Source organism: Sylvia atricapilla, chromosome 2 (assembly GCF_009819655.1).
Source record: "Sylvia atricapilla isolate bSylAtr1 chromosome 2, bSylAtr1.pri, whole genome shotgun sequence".
Taxonomy (NCBI): Eukaryota; Metazoa; Chordata; class Aves; order Passeriformes; family Sylviidae; genus Sylvia; species Sylvia atricapilla.
This window is the reverse complement of record NC_089141.1, coordinates 53,401,786-53,421,209: the sequence shown is the minus strand read 5'-3', so window position 1 is coordinate 53,421,209 and position 19,424 is coordinate 53,401,786. Positions and strand designations below refer to the sequence as shown.

Genomic DNA, 19,424 nt, shown 5'->3' with positions numbered 1-19,424 from the left:
CCTCCAACACAGCACAGGAAAGACATTTTATGAGTTTCATGTGAATGTGAGTATCCCAAATCCTAGTTTTAAGAAGCTGCAGTGTCCAAAATTAGGCACACTTGGCATAAACATCCACATAAAGGCGGTTTGAGGAGGTCCTACAGGCGTTTAGAAGTTTGCTCTGAACAAGCCAAACTCACTCAAGGAGTGTATCAAAAGCTCCCCATGTTCCAGTGCTGATGGGCAGTGTTTGCTGAGAGACACATGGAGCCCTGTGACTTGTCCTGTAAGAGATGCTGCTGCAGAAGGACTCACTGGCCTAAAGAACAAGGAAATGGCCATGGATGAAAGATGTGAGGAGTCTGCTGATTATTTGTGTGAACTTGCACTGTGTTGTATGTACAAAAAGAAAGGTGATTTATAAGATCAGAATAAAACTTCTGAGATTGTTTATGAAATATACCTCATTTTTGTGGCCTGTAATTACAGAGAATGGTAGCTTATCAGAGCACAAGGTATTATAGTAGCATTGTGGAAACTTCTACAATAAAGAAGCATTATAGTAGCAATCATCCTAATAATTTCTGATCTTAATATCTTGGAAAAATCAATTGTTTCTTTGCAAGGATGGAGAATCAAGATTTTGTTTTTTTTTGGGGGGGGGGGAACCCAAACCCCTCACCCCCCCCACCCCCAAAGCAACAAAAAACCCAAACACCAACCAATCAACCAGTAAAGCACTGTTCTCAACATCTAGTTCCTACTTCCATTATTTTTTTATAAAAATAATCTCTATCACCTACCTCTACCTATCATGGAAAGTCTTAAATTGATGCTTTCCCTGACTAGCACTTTCCTTCTTATTTTTATTTTTCTTCAGAGTACTAAGAACATTTGTTTTGCTTTGTTAGCTATTTTCATTCTTTCTAAACAGCTGTCTAGGCTCTCATGAATCAGCTAAAGGATATACCCTTGCCCAAATATATGCCCGAATGAGTTCAGGGAAAGGCAGCAAGATCCCTAAAAAGGTTTTGTTTTTTTCAGGGAATTCTGCTATTTCTCTTTCATTTGTTAGAACCACTGAAGACCAGTAATCTGCATTACTGCTTGGGTGTTGTAGTAATAGCAGTGTTTTCAGTGCCATAGGCAACACATGGAAAAAACATCCCTACTTTAACTGCTACATGTAATGTAGGCTGTACAGGCTGCTCTGTGTTTTACATATTAACAGAGATATACAGATCACAGATGGGGGGACGGGTGAAGAATTGCTTTTCCTTCCCCTTCTCTCTACATACGTTTCACTTAGCTCTACTGTTTCAGTGTTCAGCTCCTATTGTTAAAAATAGAGTGTGAGACATTAAGAAAACACTTGAAGGCACTTGAAGGTAAAGGAGATGGCTCAAACAAAACTGAGAGAACAGAAAAGGACATTCATGTAGTTGTCCTTAAATGGGTGCATACTGAGAATGTAAGGATGTCCCTTACAGACAGATTCTGCAGCAAAATGAGCACCTTTCACTCCCATCAGCTTCTGCAGCATGGGAGGATCTTCTGGCATCTCTCAGGAGCCAAACCACTGGGAGAAAGCAGCTAGAGCACGACTCATATCTGGGCACTTTCCTGGCCTACAATACACGCAGGATATGAAAGTCTGCAGCTAACAGGGTTGCCTTTATTTTTTCCATGTCCAAGAGCAGGCTGTAACTTCACCTGCCAGTGAGAAGAAAAGTTATTCTGCTGGCTGTGTATTGCCCAGAGTGACAGTGTGTGTCTGGAAAGAGGAGGAGGTAAAGGGAGGGGTGTTGTCTGTGTTGTCTGCCCAGAACTGCAAGAGCCTGGACTTACCCCATGTGACCCATTTTTGAGCTCTTTTGCAGACAGTCTTACTAGGAACACTGCATACTATTCCTTCCCAAGAGGAATCTACTGTTTCCATCAAGATCCTTGATATTATGCCTCTTACTTCATGGTATGCACTCAGTCACCAAACATGCAGGCCTATATATATTAAATACGATTTGATTCTTATAATGCAAGAGATTCTGGCCAGTAATTGTCTTCTTGCACTTTTAAAATAAAAATAAGAGGAACTTCCCCTAAACAACAACCCATCACTTAGTGTCATCTTTGGCAAAGATTGAGATGCTCTCATACAAAGGTGTGATTTGAAAGTGACAGGAACAAGGGACAAGTTACATGGATTTTGGAGGGAGGCTGCAGTGGAGAGTGGTACTTCTCCAGCATGGTTCATCTGAACACTGGTCCTGCCTGTGGTTCCCACCCAACTCCTACTGTCTCTGGTCACTCACTTGTATCTAGCACATGAGATTTTGGCGTGGTGGAAGGTTCACATCCCTGTATTGTGATTGCAAGATCCAGACTTCACTGGAAGGCACCAAGGGTCTGCTGTGTGAGGATTCTGCTCACCTCACAGATGCTGCAAGCTTGTGATGCAGTGCTGGGAAGTGCTCCCTGCTGCAGGTATAGCACCAAAGGCACACCTAGAAGAGCCTTCTCACCTCCTCAGGTTCCCCCCTCTGCATTTCCACTGCACCCCAGCTCAGCCCATGCTGGGCTCCAGTGATCAAGCTCACAAGCTGGGAACCAATGTCCAATGACTACAGGTTGGAGGCTTTGTTATGTGTTGGAAGAAATTAGAACTGCTCTAAACTAAGTGGTGTGCTCTGTAACTAATTGTGAATAGAATGCCTCTAAAATATTGCTTGCAAACTTACTTGGTATAGAGTTACTATAGTTATTTTAGATGTGTTAGAGAGTTATGATGAAACAGGATAACTTGCTGTTTTTCTGTCAAAGAAACTAGGAAATTATATATTTCTTGCTAGTTATGCAAAACTATTGGTTTTGGTAAGTTCAATATTAATTGCAGCATATCATCATCTTTATGGAAAGGATGAGGATATAAATTGCAATTAAATGGTAAACTTTGATCTTGATTCTTTGCCACTGATTTTCAAGACCTGTACCATAGTACTTGCAACATAGCAAATGTGGATTTAAGTTACTTTTGATCCCCTGCAAGACACTATCAGCTGCTCTGGCATCATACGTGAAATAGAGAAGAATCAAGATTGCTCCAAGGTTGCATTTTCTCTTCACTCATGCAGCCACAGTTCTTGAAATACAAAGTAAACTGAGTATCCCCTCCTAGGCCAGCGCTTCCCATGGCCATGTAGCAAGGCAACATTCCTGTATGAGCCAAAATCTGTCTATAAAACACATACAGCTTCACTTCCCTTGGAAAGTGATTTAAACCGAGTGATTAAACCTGAGAGTACATGACTTACTCTTCATAAAATATTGCATCTTGCCATCCTTACTGATGTTTGGTCCTAGCAGGACAACCAATGAGGAGATTACTCTTTGCTAGTAAACGTCTTATTCTGATGGTGCAGTTATTGCAAATAACTCTTGTTTCAGTGGTCCTGGACACATATTTGGAAAGCAAAGATACCTCTTTGGGGTGGAACACTTTCTGGACAGAGAGGTGCTAGTGGCCGCAATGGATCCATATCTGTGCACGTTATCAAAGCATATCTGGCTACTAACATGTTTTTGGACACAATTCCCCATTCAAAAACTGCACACATGATGTATTTTTTTCCCCAATGGAAGGTACCCTCTTTGCAATTTCACCTCCAAATTTACTGCTGCCGGTTGACTGCTATCAGCAACATGGCTGGAATGAGCGAGGACATGACCTAAACACAGTGCTGGTCAACTGAAATCACTTACCTAAGTCAGCTGAGTGGTTTGCAACCACTATGTTTGTGTTGGTTCAGAGCTCTGAGTTCCCAGGTGTCTCAAGAACTTGTTTATACCAGAGAGATGGTCTGTGTGGTTTGCAGGGATATATTTGGGCTTCCATGTAGGGTTGAGCTGTTCTTTCATTTCCACTGCTGCTTTTGGCCTTTAGGCCTTCTCCTTCGCCTTCTACATCAGAATGGTGTACCAGGCAGTAGTTCTCTTTGGCTCCAATGCTCTTCCTGTTCTTTAAAGGGACATGAAGCATTCTACCTGCTGTCTTTCCCATAATCATTAACACAGGTCTTACAAAGTTTTTCCTTTGTGTGCTCCACCTAGAGACCTGAATTCATCTGGCTGGCTGATGTCTTCTATCTCCTTGCATTTTCTGAATTTTGCAATAGACTTAGGACTCGCTATTTCTATTTTCATTTCATGTGTCTGTGTCTGTGCTAATAGTCTGATGTGGGTAGCAAATCAGGTTTGCGTAGTTTTTTTGCAACAGACATATAAACTGTTTTATTTCAGCAGCATACACTGGAGGTATTGTGAGGCTGCCAGCAATGTGTCTCCATAGATGTTGCCTCATTGCTCTTGGCAATAACCAATTGCTTTCTTTATTTTTGTTAAAAGACAAGTTGTATCTCACTCTGATGGCTTCTTCCCCAACCAGATGCTGTTTCAAATTTTCATAAAAAGGTAAACTCCTGGAAGACAATCCTTTCCCAGTTTAGGTATGTCTTTGTTTTGCTCTCCACAGTTCAAACACCTATCAGCTCTTCCTGTTTCAAGAGCAAGGCTCCCATCACCGTTACAATCCTCTGCTGAAGTTGACACAAGGTAAGAAGGGCTATAGTCATCACTCTATCACATTGGATATTTCAAAGTTGTCTGAAAAATTTGAAACTGCCAGTTTACAACTAATAATGTGAGCTAAATTAGTATTTCAAGTGACATGTGAATGCATTGCCTTTAACTCTTTAGTCATTTCTACTGTTTCAGTGATACTAAGTTTCATTTTGCTTTTAGTTTGCATTTAGGTCTATTTTCATGACCTTTCATGAGAACTGAGCTTGCAGTCATGATCACTTGCAGTTTCTGTCTTCTTGCATCAATGTCTGTACAGAGCATCACTACCATGACAGTGGCAGTGAACCTTGCCAATTTGCCCAGTGTACACAGTGGTGTTTGAGATCCATCCTGTGGCAATGGAGTCCCACCAACCATCACTCAGGGTGTGTTTTGAGCCTGCTCACCTGCTAGGTCTCAGAACACAGCGAGGAAGATGCTTTCCTGAGCTCCCAATGCTTGTCACAATCAATGTCAGGCACCAAGAAGTGCTTCTTTTTCTGTAGCAATTAAATAATTCTGTTCCCTGATACAGTGAGCTTGCTTGAGTCTATGTAAGGATGAACCTTGTTTGTCTTCTGAGCAGCGACTATCTTGCTTATCTACTTTGTGAGTTCCTGCTTTATATATAAGCTCCCCTTAATCCCTCGTCTCCTATCAATTAATTGTTCTCTTCTTCCCCTCACCCTTTTTCTCCTTTTTTCTTTTCTCTTTTCTTTTCTTTTCTTTTCTTTTCTTTTCTTTTCTTTTCTTTTCTTTTCTTTTCTTTTCTTTTCTTTTCTTTTCTTTTCTTTTCTTTTCTTTTCTTTTCTTTTCTTTTCTTTTCTTTTCTTTTCTTTTTCTTTTTTCTTTTCTTTTCTTTTCTTTTCTTTCTTTCTTTCTTTCTTTCTTTCTTTCTTTCTTTCTTTCTTTCTTTCTTTCTTTCTTTCTTTCTTTCTTTCTTTCTTTCTTTCTTTCTTTCTTTCTTTCTTTCTTTCTTTCTTTCTTTCTTTCTTTCTTTCTTTCTTTCTTTCTTTCTTTCTTTCTTTCTTTCCCTCCCTTCCTTCCTTCCTTCCTTCCTTCCTTCCTTCCTTCCTTCCTTCCTTCCTTCCTTCCTTCCTTCCTTCCTTCCTTCCTTCCTTCCTTCCTTCCTTCCTTCCTTCCTTCCTTCCTTTCTGTCTTTTTTTTCTTTCTTTTCTTTCCTGCTTTCTTGTATTCTGAGAGGTAGGTGTTCTGTTGATTGATTTTTCTGAGCCATTTCCTGATATTGCTTCCTTGCTTTTCAAACTCCTTTCACCAGCTTTGCCGCAAGGAAGCTCCAGAGCATTGTCTGTTCTGCGTAGCCTACTCATTCCCCTGATGTGTTTGTTCTGTGTAGTCTACTAATCCTTCTGGTGTGTCTGCTATGAACTGCTCGTCCCAGGAATGCTGTGAGCAGGGTAGGGAGTCTGTGCTCTAATTGAAAGGAGCATCTTTCATTCTGCGCCACCTGATGCTTCAGTATGCATACTTTTTCTCTGGAGATTCCTCTAGTAATTTTCTTTGTCCTGGTGCTGTTTGTCAAGCTACCAAGGATGTATAATGTGTCCTAAGTTGTAGCTGCTGTTTTGTGTGGCACCAAACAGAGGCAGCCCTGCAGGTTGAGTGCCACACACTTTCTGTTTGACATTTTACTTAATGTGTGTGTTATTTCTGTCTCCAAACCAGACACCTTGTCCAGCTGCAATATTCACATGAAGAAAGCATTGGTGTACTCAGACTGTGTCTGAGCTACTTCACACAATTCCTTCTTCAGCATTATCTTAGAGCACATGGAACATGAGGTGAAGATCTTTACAAGCCACATGGGGCCTTGCCATTTGCCTTTTTTCTGCTAATTTAGAGTCATAGAAATTAACTCTGAAACTCTAAGGTTTATGTCTTCCCTAGCTGTGGTACTTTCTGTGCATCTCTGACATGAATTTTCTTATCACAACCTTTATGTGTGACACAACTGGCAGAACAGTCACCTCTCTTCTGATACCATCCGTAAGACTTCCTTCTGCATTCTTCTCTCCTCTATTACACTTATCAGTTTGATGAAGAGTATCCACTGTTTTCCTCCTAGAGCTGCTCCTAGCAGCCCTTTTTAAGCTGTTCCAAGTCTTATTGAAGAGTCAAACAACTACAACTACTGTCACATATGAACTGGTGGGGGCAAGGAATGGGAGAGCTGCTTTCAGTGACAGCTTGACACTAGGTTAGTTTAGCTGTGCCAGGATGTGCCCACTTAGTGATCTGACCAAAGTCAATATATGGAGCATGACCTTCCAAATGCATCTGCATAGATAGGCAACTGGCGCTGGTGTGATTGATCTTTTTGGGGGTTTTTTGTAGTGCTTCCAGTTTCTAATCCTTTGTATCTATAGGAACAGAGTTTGATTTGGCGCAGTGCTCCGGCAGAGAGAGGAGAGAAAGTGAAGGCAATGTACAGCCTCAGTGCTGTGCAGGGTTTTTTTTTGCTTTCCATGATCTTGATAACATGGGCAGTTTTCATAGTGTTATTTCGAGAAGTTTCAACTCAGTGTCTGAGTACAGGACATGTCTGCATTGCAGCTCAGCTGCTCAGATCAAAAAGGAGTTTAAATCACTCTTGATCCCTGATGACCGGTGTGTGCCCTTGCACTGCTATAAAGCAAAACCTACCTCTTTACCCCTGCTAGGCCAAGTGCCTGCGTAGCCTCAGCCTTTTTGTAATCTTAGCTGTCCTGATGTTGCATGTCTTAAGAGGGAAGGGTGTACTGACTTGTCTGCCTTTGCCAGCCACAGACCCTTCATGTGAGCCCAGCAGGGCAGCCAAAGTGGGCACACAGTGTCTGCCTGCAAGCAGGGTGACCTGGTGGCTCCTCTGGGCTTTGAGTACCTCATTCAAAGGAGGACGAGTTATCCTTCAGATAAGGCTGAGAAAGGTATCGCTGATAATCTCCCTTCAGCAAGATGCTGTGAATCAATTCCCAGGATTAGTGTTATGGTGTGAGGTGAATGAAGAGAAAAATAAAACTTTTTTTTTTTTTTTTAAATAAAAAATCAGCTTAGGAAATAATTTTGTCTTACCAGAAGTGGGGGAGGAAGGCACATCGTGTTCCACTGGTGAGAACACTTCATAAACTTCACCAGAAGACGGGCCTGATTCCTGACTCTAAAGACCTGATGCTGGAAGAGGAATTTTTTAATTATGCTACCTGAAGGTTTAGTTCTACTATTTAAAATTTCCAAATAAAATTCCATGATATTGGGTAATTTAATACACAGGAAATGTCCCATGCAGTAATTTACTAAGTTATAAAACCTACAGTATTTCAGATTTCTTTAAATGTATAAGAATATAGTACTTAGTTCATTAAACTTTCATTTAAGAAATTGCATTTAAAAATATAGGGGGAGCCTAGCAGTTAGATCTCATTCACAATTCATTCAAGTTGAATAATGTTTTTATTACTCACTGTTTGTTAACACTTTAAATTGCTGAGAAGATGTAGCTATTTATCTATTTCTTTATGCTTTCCAGCAGCAATGCAAAGATTGCACACAAACTGGAATAAAGCATTTTAACAAAACCAAAACATGCTGTGACTAGTGGAAATTTATGGGTAATACGATCTTCATAACCCACCAACAAGCTTTGTGAAAAGCAATGTGATATCTGGGCACAAATGTTGTGGTAACTGCTGGTTAACTTCAGCTGGGGCTGTTCCAAGGAATGTCAGGATTTACTCTCTGGTGCATCCAAAATTTTCTTGAATTGGTAGTACACTGACTTAGTCATGCCGGAAACTAAGATCTCTGCCATCAAACACAGCAGTAGTTGGTATGAGGGGAATTTGCACTGGAGATTAAGCTCAGGGGTTGTATTTTAGGTGTATCATAAATGTAATTACAGTAAAATAACACCCTCCTAGCCATCTACCTTACAGCTCTTTCCTTAATGAAAGGCATCTCTTTAAAAACTCTGTTATGCTGCTTGCTGATGCTTTTGCAATGATACAATGCATATAAAACATAAATGAAAAATGCTGATAACTGAGAACGTATCTTAATGATAAAGAACAAGTTTTTAATGGATGCTATGATATTTTATGTTAACAGGTCCACCTCTAACACCCTTCCTCCCATTTTCCTAACACTTTTTTCCCCAAGTGCTCTTTCTGGTAGAGACTGCTGAACTCGCTCTGATGTCTCGTGTTCTTCAGAGACTTGGGGTTATTTCCTTGTGCCAGTTAGGTCTTCCTTGTTCCTGTAGCGCTCAGTGGTTGAACTTCCTGGAGCTGGGAAGGCTTTGGTTTAAAGTTGATCACGGATCAGGGTGAGCGAAATGTAATGGTCTGTAAAGCACAGGTCAGGGGGGATGGTGTACAAGTCTGTTTTATCTTTGAACTCTGTAACCCTTGCGGGAACACTCGGCCTTGCTCCTCTCCATCTCCTGGGCTCAGCTTTGCCAAACTGCAGAGAGGAAGTGGAAAATAAACCAAACCCAGCACCCCAGCGGCTCGGAGAGGTCATCCCACAGGAAACTGAGCGGATGGTGGTTCCTGCGCTTGGCTGGTCACTGTAAATGCTTCGAGGGTCCCTCTGGGGCAGAGGGAGGCACAGACAGGTGTGAACCGGGGCCTGCGGGAGAAGCGGCACGGAAAGCCCTTCTGCAGGGCAGCTCTCCCCAAGGCCTGGCTCGGCGGCAACAGCCGCTGGAGCTTTTAATTCCCGGCGAGGAAAGCCGAGCCCGCACACGCTGCTGCCGGCACACCTGCAGGCCCACAGCGCCCCGCCGCCCATCGCCACCCAGCCAGCCCCTGGGCCCTGCTGGGGGACAGCTCCGCCGGGTGCCGGCAGAAGGGGCCCAAGTAGGCTCGGGCAGGCCTCCCGGGCCGGCTTTACAAGGAACGCTGCGGCAAGGAAACAATGGAGAGCCGCCCCCTGTCCGCCTTCCCACGGGCACTTCCAGCGCCGGCAGCAGCGCGCCGCCGCTAGGGGGCGCCGCGGCGGGGAGCGGTGCCGGGAGGGGCGGAGCATGCGCAGTGGGCGCGCCTCGCCCGGGCCGCGCGCCTCCGCCCCCTGCCCGCGCCGCCGCCGCCGCGAGCGGGAGGAGGAGGAGGAGGAAGGAGGGAGAGAAGAAGGGAGGGAGGCAGGTCCGGCGGCCCTCTCGGGTACCCCCAGCGGCGAGGGAAAGATGGCGACGCTGGGAGGCGAGTCGCAGCCCTTCCCCTCTGCTGCTCTGGCGGCGACGGCCGGGGTGGGCGGCGGCGGCGGTGGCGGGGCGCTGGGTCTGCAGGCGCCGCTGACCCGCGGGCTGGAGCGGGCGCTGGAGGAGGCGGCGCACTCCGGGGGGCTCAACCTGAGCGGCAGGAAGCTGAAGGAGTTCCCGCGCAGCGCTGCCGCTCACAGCCACGACCTCTCCGACACGGTGCGGGCAGGTGAGCCCGGGCGAGCGGCCGGGGGCGCGCAGGGAGGGGGCGGCCGGGGAGCGGGGAAGGTGGGTTTGTTCAGCCGCCCGGGACCCCCGCCCCGCCCCTTCAGGCACACTGGTGCCCTCCAGCCTCCCTGAGCGGCGAACGCCCACTCCCCACCCTTTCGTTCGCCTTCCCCCGGGGCCCGTCCCCATACGGAAGCCGAGCCCACCCCCATCTCGCCGTGGACCCCGTGCTTTCTTTATTCCCCCCGCCTTGGTGTGTGAGGTAGGTGTTTGCTTCCATATGGCTGGATCTGTGCTCGCTCCCCTCCATCCCCCCGCTCGGCGTTTGGTGAGGCAGAGCTGCCTCTCTCGTGGCACACTGGCGGAATGAATTCTTGCTCGCACCTGTCCTCTTCCCCCTCTGGGGAATGTGCGTCTCTGTGCCACCCTTCCCTGACTGCTGAGGTTTGCGGAGGCAGCCGGCCCACCTTTGATTCAGCCGCGGGAGGAATGCACACACAGTGCCAGGGTGCATACCTGCTGCTTCTGTCCTGCTGCTCGTGGCTGAACCCACCTGGCACGGCGGTCATGCAAGTCAGTATGGAGCCACACTGAGATACTCTTGTGCCTCTGAACGTGTCACCTATTTGCATGCCCTAGGTGGAGGCATGTCCATAGGAAGACGGCTGTGCAGGGGCCGCAGAGAGCATACTACCTCTCACAAATGCCACTTGTTCAGCACTGGGGCTGACATCCCCACGTAGTGTCCTTACAGTCATGTAGCCACAAGTGCCAACTCTGTGCAGTGTTATCTTCCAGGGCAAATGTAGAGAGAAATCCCTGTCTTCATAGACACCGTATGCATTCTACAGTGGGGGACACCATCCTTACGTAAATCTGTGGAGGCCTGACTACCCTGCAGGCAGGAGTGGTGAGGGGAAAAGTATTCAGTTTGTGTTAACTTGCCCTCACGCCTTTCTTCCAACATGAAAAAGGCATGCTTATTTCTCACCTAGGAAGACAGGCCCACCTCAAAGGGTCATATCAGTTTTCCTGCCCCGGTTTATCCCAGGTGATGGAACCTAATCCCTTCTTGACATGGTGTCACTAGGCAGAGTGGTACAAACCCACATTAGAAGACTATATTAGTGTATTGCTGAGGTCTTCAGTGTATGGCCTCTGCATGCCCTTGTGTCCCCAGTTGCCTGCTGGAGATAGTTGTGTTGTGGCAGCAGAGCAGGAGACGTGCAGTCACTTGTTCTTGTCCCACAAAACAGCAGGTGCTATACCTGCATGCAGACATGTGATAACATGAATCTAAATTCTCAGTTACTCCTGCACATGAGGGCATTTATACCTTCCTGTGTCTGGAGACACATGTGCTGCCTGCTTTTTTTCTCTGTCCCAGGGTTAGTGCCTCAGATGTGTGGTAGGTGTCATGTTATTACTGTTATTGTTTTATTGTTGCTTAACTTTGTTACTTGATGGCTGTTGCTGAGTGGATTTCACATTGGTCTGTGTGAGCACCTGTATCATAATATCAATAAAAAAAGCAAAGGAAGCTTGATGAATGGAGCTGGCATGAATTGATAGCATGAATTACCATTTAGCTGACTCAGTAGCAGATGTGAAAGGGATAGGCATGTATGTGGTAAGAAGAATGACTTTTCATCCCAAGAAAGGCAATTTTTTATCTCATTTAGTTTTTAAAGCTGAAGTCTAGCAGACATGCCGCAATACAAGATAAATAGTTTGGAAATCCAGAAATTGTTTAGTTTGACCTAGTATTGAACCAGACTGTTGGAAAACCAAACTGTATACTGAGGAGATTATATACTGGGGAGAAAATTGTCTGATTGGTAGTGAATGCATGTCAGTATTTGTGTGTTGTTTAAGTATGTGCTGTACAGGCATGAGCTGTGTGTAGTGTGTATAGGTAGCACCTGCTTGTTACATGCTTGCTTGTTCTACTGGTTTTTTTTGAAAAAAAGTAGTCTTCAAGCATTATTGTGCTTTGGTCAGAGTTTACGTGGAAAACATTCAATATGAAATTGAATGTAGAATTGTGTTTTCATTCTCTTTTTGTTTCATATAAACAGCAGTGTAGATCAACCCATGTCTTAATCTTGTGACAACAGCAGCCCTTTTATCATTGTCCCTTTTTAGAAGAACACTGTGTTAATCTATAGTTGCTTTAAGGTTTTGTTTGTAACAGCTTGTTGTAACCGTTTAATGGGAATTGCCTTGAAAGTTGTGTGTTGATATATTTTAAAAAAATCCTTTTTTTTTAAATTTGTTACATTACATAACAAATATATAAACAGAAGAGATGCTTGGCTTAAGGCCAAGAGTTTTGAAACTCTTGATGGGAATTTTCTTTCCTGCTTCCTCTCCATAAATGTGCATAGTATAAAACTTTCTTATGCTACTTAGAATAGATCCTTGAAATGAGTGACTTAGAGTTTTGGATCTGATGTGCTGACATGTCTCTGAAGTCCTGAAACATTGGTTATTGGCATAGGGGTAGCCTTTCACTGTTTTTTTTAAGGGGAGAAGGGGATTGCCAGTCTCACTGAAAAACAAGATACTCCTTGATGTAGAGGAGATTAGTGAGGGGGCTTGAGTTTAGAGGTCTGAGACACAGGGAATTTCCAGAAAACTGAAACCATGTCTGCACTTGACAGTGTTTTAGTGTTACAGACTGACAATATTTTTTGCTTCAGAAAGTGATAATCCACAGCTACACTCAAATAAAATGTTATCAGACTTGTTTTCTAGGAAGGTTTTGAGTGCTTTTTGTAGGTCTGAGGAAGAAAAATGTGATCAACTTTAAATTCTCTGTTCATGCATTTATTTTTTTCCTGAAGTTAGAAGTCAAAATTTATATAGCAATTGATGCACTTATGAAAGAGACATGGCTTGTTTGCCTTTAGCAGCTGGGATGGGATAGCTTGATTTTTCTAGTTCTTACTGCAGTTACATTCTGTAATAACTACAGAATCTGAACTCTACTTGTCACTTTCTGTTCCTGCAGCTTCTTGTTATGCTTTTTCTTCTGTGACTTTTCTTTGCATTATATACACCTTGGTTATAGAAATGTGATGGAACATTCTTTCCTCAGGTCTTTGAGAGTTCTGCTCAAGTGCTGAGTGACCTGGTCAGATGGAACTCTCAGGCAGTATCTCTGCACACAGAACGGAGTTTTCATGGTGTTCAGAACTGTTAGAAGAAAATAAAACCTCTATGTAAAGTGTCCTGAGTTCAGTCAGACATTTTAAACCACATCAGTGTGGATGCAATGCAAAAACAATTTCAAAAATAATAAATGCTATTCTTATCACTTTTATTACAGGCTGGGTTATGCAGAAGGCAGTGGCACAGTAATAACATAGTTCTTAAGTAATAGCATGCAATTATATTCCTCCAAACCACTGGGAATGCTGGAAGAATGTTACTTTATAAAAGAGCAAACAAAGGCCCCAAAGATGTTAACCATGGCTGTCTACTGTATTCCTTCAGCCTCTTTCTGTGGGCTTTGACTGTATTTCTGAAGACAGATCCTTTGAACCTTTTCTGGTGGATACCTGCTTCATCCATTTTTGTTGGGTGAGTTAGGCACATGAGGAGGGATTACCTGCTGCTTATAGTGACCTGGTGGAGAAGAAAATAATCTGGCATGTAATTTAAAGAATTTATTAGAAAAGGATTACATATTGAAGATTTTAATTTCTGCTTTGGACAGTATGAAATTTTGGAAGGAATTTTTTTTTTTTTTTTTTTTTTTGTGCAAGAGCTCTCTTGATAAAAGTTCCTACCTGCTGTTTTTAAAAGTGTTTCTCAGTGGACTGTACTTGTACTTGTCAGACAATGCTGTGTTGAAGACACCTTTGCCTGGCAGTGTCTTTGAAATAGTTGTTTTGACTGTTGTACCTCACCCCCAACAACTGTATAATTATGGATTTGCTCTCAAGATGGTAGAAAAATCACAGCATCACTGTGAGCATTGATGCTGGTTTGGGTGAAATATGTTCCTTTCATTCCTCTTTGCTGATAACAACAGTAGTTTTTCTTATTCCCCCCCTCTTTTTTAAAAAAAATAAAATATGATATGCATGGGGTTCAGAGAAACCTTATCTAGTCAAAGATGTTGCTGCTCCATGCAGAGGAATTGAACTAAATGACATTTAAAGGTTCAATCTAACCTAGACCATTCTATGATTCTATGTGCATTAGATTGCCATAGTTTATTTTTTTCTTATTTTCTCCTGCTTTATTAACAGAATTCCTCCTTCACTGGTTACAGCAGTACATGTGCAGTTGGTTCCACCTGTTCTAAGTGCAGGTTGTACTGGGCAGGATCTCACACATCCAGACTGCTTCGTTTGTGCTACTGCAGACTTCCAGATATCAAATATGATCACTGTATGGATTCTGGTTTAGAATTTGATTATTTGGCCACTAGAGAAAAAGATACTTGATATGTCCCTCTCCTTTTAAGAATTCTCTCTGATAATTACTTTGAATTATTCATAATTTTGAATTCATCTTTTGATTAAATTGTGGTATTTTTTGGATAAGGCGCAGAGCCTTTCATTTTGCTCATTTAATCTAAACTCATATCAATAAATAACGCCTTTATAAGCCTAAAAAAAGAATAGAACTCTGTTTCTTTTTCATTTCAAAAGTCAGTCCCTTGCTACAGCCTTCCTGTGTTTCTTTGAAGATTTCTAACCTTACTTACTTTTTTTTTTCATAAATAATATCTTAAGTATATTAGGACAGGGAGAAACAATAAATATGTTTGCTTATTATCACTAATGAATTGAATATTACCCTGCAGCCAAAACTTAGGAGATGTAATTCTTATGGCTAAAAAATGAAAAGGAATCAATTTTGTATTCATTATTATGTATCCAGCAGTGTATGTAACATTGTTATATATTTAACAGTTTCTGATACCACCTGATGGTGTGCTCTGTCTGGACATCTCTGTGCCAACATATTCTGGCTTCTGTTTTTATTAATGAGCAATGCTTTGGGAAAGAGCTTTATCATCAGACTAAAAGAGTTCTTTTAGAAACATTGATGTGCATAGCAACTTGTAACTGCAGAATACCATTTAAACCCTCTTGGCCCTTTTATTCTTCCTGAAGCCTGACTATATCCTTGCTTGTGGGTCTTATAAACATCAGGGCTATTGACTTCTATTGAAAAGAGTCTATTAGTTCTTTTGCTGTAAAGTCCAGTCAGTGGTGCTTTTGAAAGTTACCTCTTTTGTCCGGAGATTTATGCCCCCAGAGCTGAAATGCAGCTAGTGACTTTACAGGTACTGTTAGACTCTCCTCAGCACAAAATAAAGTGAATTAGCTCAGTCTGTCTTCGTTGCATGGAACCAGGGATGAGTACACAATTGCCTGGTTACTGTTTCAGAATGTGGCTTGAGCAGATTAATGGCTTTCTACCGCTGACTCTGTGTGTATGTGTCTTTCCCTTGTGTTTGTTTGTTTGTTCTTTTTGGCTTGCTTGCTGTGTACGGAGGCTTCAAAACAAGTGCACGGGCTAAGAGCTGGGTGAGATGCCAGCCTAGAAAGCCTCGGGTGGGAGAAAAGGTGAAACCCCTCAGTTTTCAGCAGGAGTGGGCTCTGCTGTGGATTGAACCTTTACCCCCAAAATAAACTTCCCCTTTAGGGTGGCAGTTTTTTAAATGTCTCTGCCTAGAATTGCCATGTTTGGACATGCTGTGCATGTAAATGAATAAAAGCTGAAAGCTTTTGTAGAAATATTGTCACTTTGTGCATCCTTGACCAATCTGCTTGGAACAGACTGACTCAGAGCTCCAGAAGTGCTGTTATGGAAGTCAAGGTGCAACAGGTTCCCTTTCAAATTAGATACACTCTTAGATAAGCAGTTTTGCAGATCCATTCTCCTGTGTTCACTGTGTTCACCAGGTGGGAGGTAGAAGCCAAATATCCCCACATTGTTTGTGACCCTCCTTTTAGTCCTTCCCTGGTCTGTTACTATTGTGGCTTCAGCAAAAAAGGCATCTTGGTTTAGACATCTCTTAAACAGGAGAGATTATGAATCTTAACAGAGTTACTATAAACAGAGGTTTGGAAACACTGAATGCTTCTGTGAGGGGAAGAGCCTGAGGCAGAATCAGCTATGACAAAGTACAATGAATATTTGCACAGTAGAGCTGTCCATGGCTTGGAAGGGGGCAAATGCCAATACAATATAGGTTTGAACAAGGAAATAGATAAGAAGAAGATACTATTAAAGGCAGAAGTGTCATAGAGAATGAAAACTTATGAACTATTGAAAGAAAATATATGAAGTCAAAGGAGGAAAATGCATGTAATAGCTTGGGATAATTCTCTGACATCTGTAGAACTGAGGAAAAATGCCAGTTATGTTCATAATGAATAGAATTGTCTGCATAGAGAATCAGCTAAACATGGAGAAAATAATTTGCCTCCAAGATATGTGACATTTACAGACTTGATGCTACAAATAATAGTTTCAAATTCATACTTTAAAATACTAACTGTTGAATTTAAGTTTGGGAAGCTTAGCATCCATTTGCCTGCATAAGGAGAACCCAGTGATTTTGCTGCTTGCAGAGTTGCAAGATTAACCAAGGAGAGACTGATGTTTTGTGTATCCAAACAACCATTCTGGGAAGGATGAGTAACTTCTCCAGGCCACAGGCTGATCATTCTGCCTGCTGTGTTCTTGCTGACTGATAGTAAGCATTTACTAGGTTTGTGAACGTTCCCAAGCTGGTTAGATTGCTAATTCACAGTTAAAATCAGTATGATTTAAATAATGGAAATGACACTTCCTAAACCAGAGATATCTTAAACTTGTTCTGCTGAGACCAGAATTTTGGAAAGTGTACTCATTTGTTGTCCTCCAAAGTGTAAAACTGAAGGAGCCAGAAACGTTATCCCTGTGTTCAGCTGTCGATACTGGAAATGGGTGTTACATCTTCTGACTGCTCTCTGCTGACCATGTTGTGCAAGGTATTACACAAACAACAGGGCAGTTCTTTGCAATGGTACTCAGGAGTTAAGCTTCTGGAGGAGTAATTCCTTTCTGCTAAATTTGTGCATAGATGTGTCGTTGTGGGAGGAGTTCATTTATGAAATTCTAACGCACATCCCAAGTGTCTTTCTCTAAGGGTGTCTTGCTGGCCAGCTTTTTATTCTTTTTTTCCTTGTATGGTGCAGAACACCCTAATGCCTGTAAACCTCCTAACTATTTAAAAATAGAAATAACAATAACAGTCTTTTGTCCTCTTATCCCAGTCTGTAGGAGAAATATTCTTAAAGGAAAAAACAAAAAGTCAAAATTTGTGAGAGGATGATCGTGGCAGAGCTGAAGGGGGGTTAGTTTTGCACTTAATTTGGAGCCTGAGGTTTGCACTTGCTTTTGAAGCCACATGAAGTGTTTCATGTTCAGCTGAGCTTGTGTGGGTTTTGTTAAAAGCTAACTGATAAGTTCATGATGATTATGTAAGGTAGTTCTTCTAGGAATGGTTAGAGAAACTACTGGAAGTAGCTGGAGGTTTTAAATATCAGAATAGAGTTCTTGGTCTTTATGAGAAGCAGAACAAGGGGAAAATAGCTGAGCACCATGTTAGCAGTGAGCTGTGCTGCCGAATGGATAAGGTGTTTATGTTGGTTTTCTGCAGATGGGTGATTGTATTCCTTGGTGCGAAGTACAGTAGCTGTAATATTTTTATATCCTTTCAGGACTGTGGTGCTTTAAAATACTAGATTAATAACAGATTTAATTTCTATTAATTCACTATATAAACTAGGTGTTTTGTACTATCGTAGTCTGATAAATACTTATTTCTGGTAGGAGGTGACATTGCTGGAGCAGCTGGCATATGTGTGTGGAGGATTTAAGGCAAATAATTTTTTGAATTAAATAAATAAAATTCAGCAAAGTATATTTTGGAAGTATCCTTAAACATAGCATGTGACTTGATTTCTTTACTGTAAAGAATACTAAAATACTACCATAACACTAGTTTATATTCTAAAGTAGTATATTTCAAAAGTAGCAAAGTGACTGCAAATGACATGTTCACACACGGTAAATTGAAGTGAAAAGGCATGAAGTTTTTTAGCATCTAGAGTCTGCATCTTTGGTTGTGCTATTTGAAGGGATGCCTCTCCTGTACAGCATTACATAAGACAGGCAAAAAGTAAAAATTGAAAATAAATAAGATGGAGGAAAAAACCACCACATTTAACTGTGGAGATAAATACATGAATAAGGAGCTGGATGTGTTGTTTGGTGAACAGAAAGAAACTGGTTCATAAAATGAGAGTACCAAGAAAAATCACTGGAACTGATGAAGTTTTGTAAAATTGGCAAGAATTGGGATAGGAGAAGAAAATTGAATCAGCGGTTAAGTCAAGGAAAGAAGTGGAGCAGAGTATACCCTTGGATAATCTTTACAGGGTAAGGCAAGATACCTAGAATGCAAGTGCAATAGTTTATGTACAGTAAGAACCTTATGTCATATTTTAAAGACAATGAAATTGTTATCATGGTCAGCAAAGCTTTTATTATTAATATGACTTTTTGTACTGTTTGAACTTTTAACTATTTAAAAACCTAATGTCAGGAGAAATAGAGATTATTGAACTATAGACAGGTAGTACCATTGCTGCTGTTGTATTACTGTATTTTGAGAATAGTGAGGCTTAGCTGAGTTGATTCAGTTCAGTCTTTTTAAGGCAGAGCAAGGCTATTAACAACAAATAGACTGTCTATTCAGTGGGGAAGGAGGAAGAACATAGTGTCATTCATATGTTATATAATTTAAAAAAAATGCAGACAGTTGTGAAGATTTCTGGAATGGGTGTCTGGTCAAAGCTGAAAGGAGCTTTCTCAGCAGTTGGGGCAGGACAAGGACGCCCTGGTTACTACATCCAGCTGTGATTGATCAAGGGGAACAACTGAACCCAGGGGTTCCCATGCTCATTTTATGTTGTGTTGCTAGGGCTTTTTGTTTGATTGTTTTGTTGTTGTTTCTTGAGTTCATCCCAGTTCAAGAAAACTGCTTGGTAGGTTTTTTCTGTGATCCCCTTTCCAAGGTTTGGATTCCAGTCTTGCTGAATGCCTGCTCCTTGCTTGTGTTCCCCTTAGCAGCCCTTCACATTGCCTTGTGTTACTGACTTGATTTTTTCCTCACTCACAGACGTCCTGTCACTTGTAAGGTTTGCTAGACATGGTATTTTATTTTGCCTTGCTTACAAGTGTGTTTGAAGGAAGATGTATGACCAAGAATATCCTTGTGCCATCCCTCTGAAATATTTCCATATTTGGTCTTATTTTGAGACCCATCAGTACCAGTTCCTTCTAGTTTCTATACAGCATCAATGTGGTGATGTAGCTTCATAGT

At 42.1% G+C, this 19,424-nt stretch overlaps 1 protein-coding gene across 1 annotated transcript in view; it reads left to right on the top strand.

The window, feature by feature from the left end:
• The first annotated feature begins 9,684 nt into the window (after positions 1–9,684).
• The window catches only part of LRCH1 (leucine rich repeats and calponin homology domain containing 1), a 111,961-nt gene continuing 102,221 nt past the window's right edge, over positions 9,685–19,424 (top strand). The window contains 1 exon segment of the mRNA XM_066313291.1: positions 9,685–10,025. Coding sequence (XP_066169388.1) covers positions 9,782–10,025 — 244 coding nt within the window. The 5' untranslated portion in view covers positions 9,685–9,781.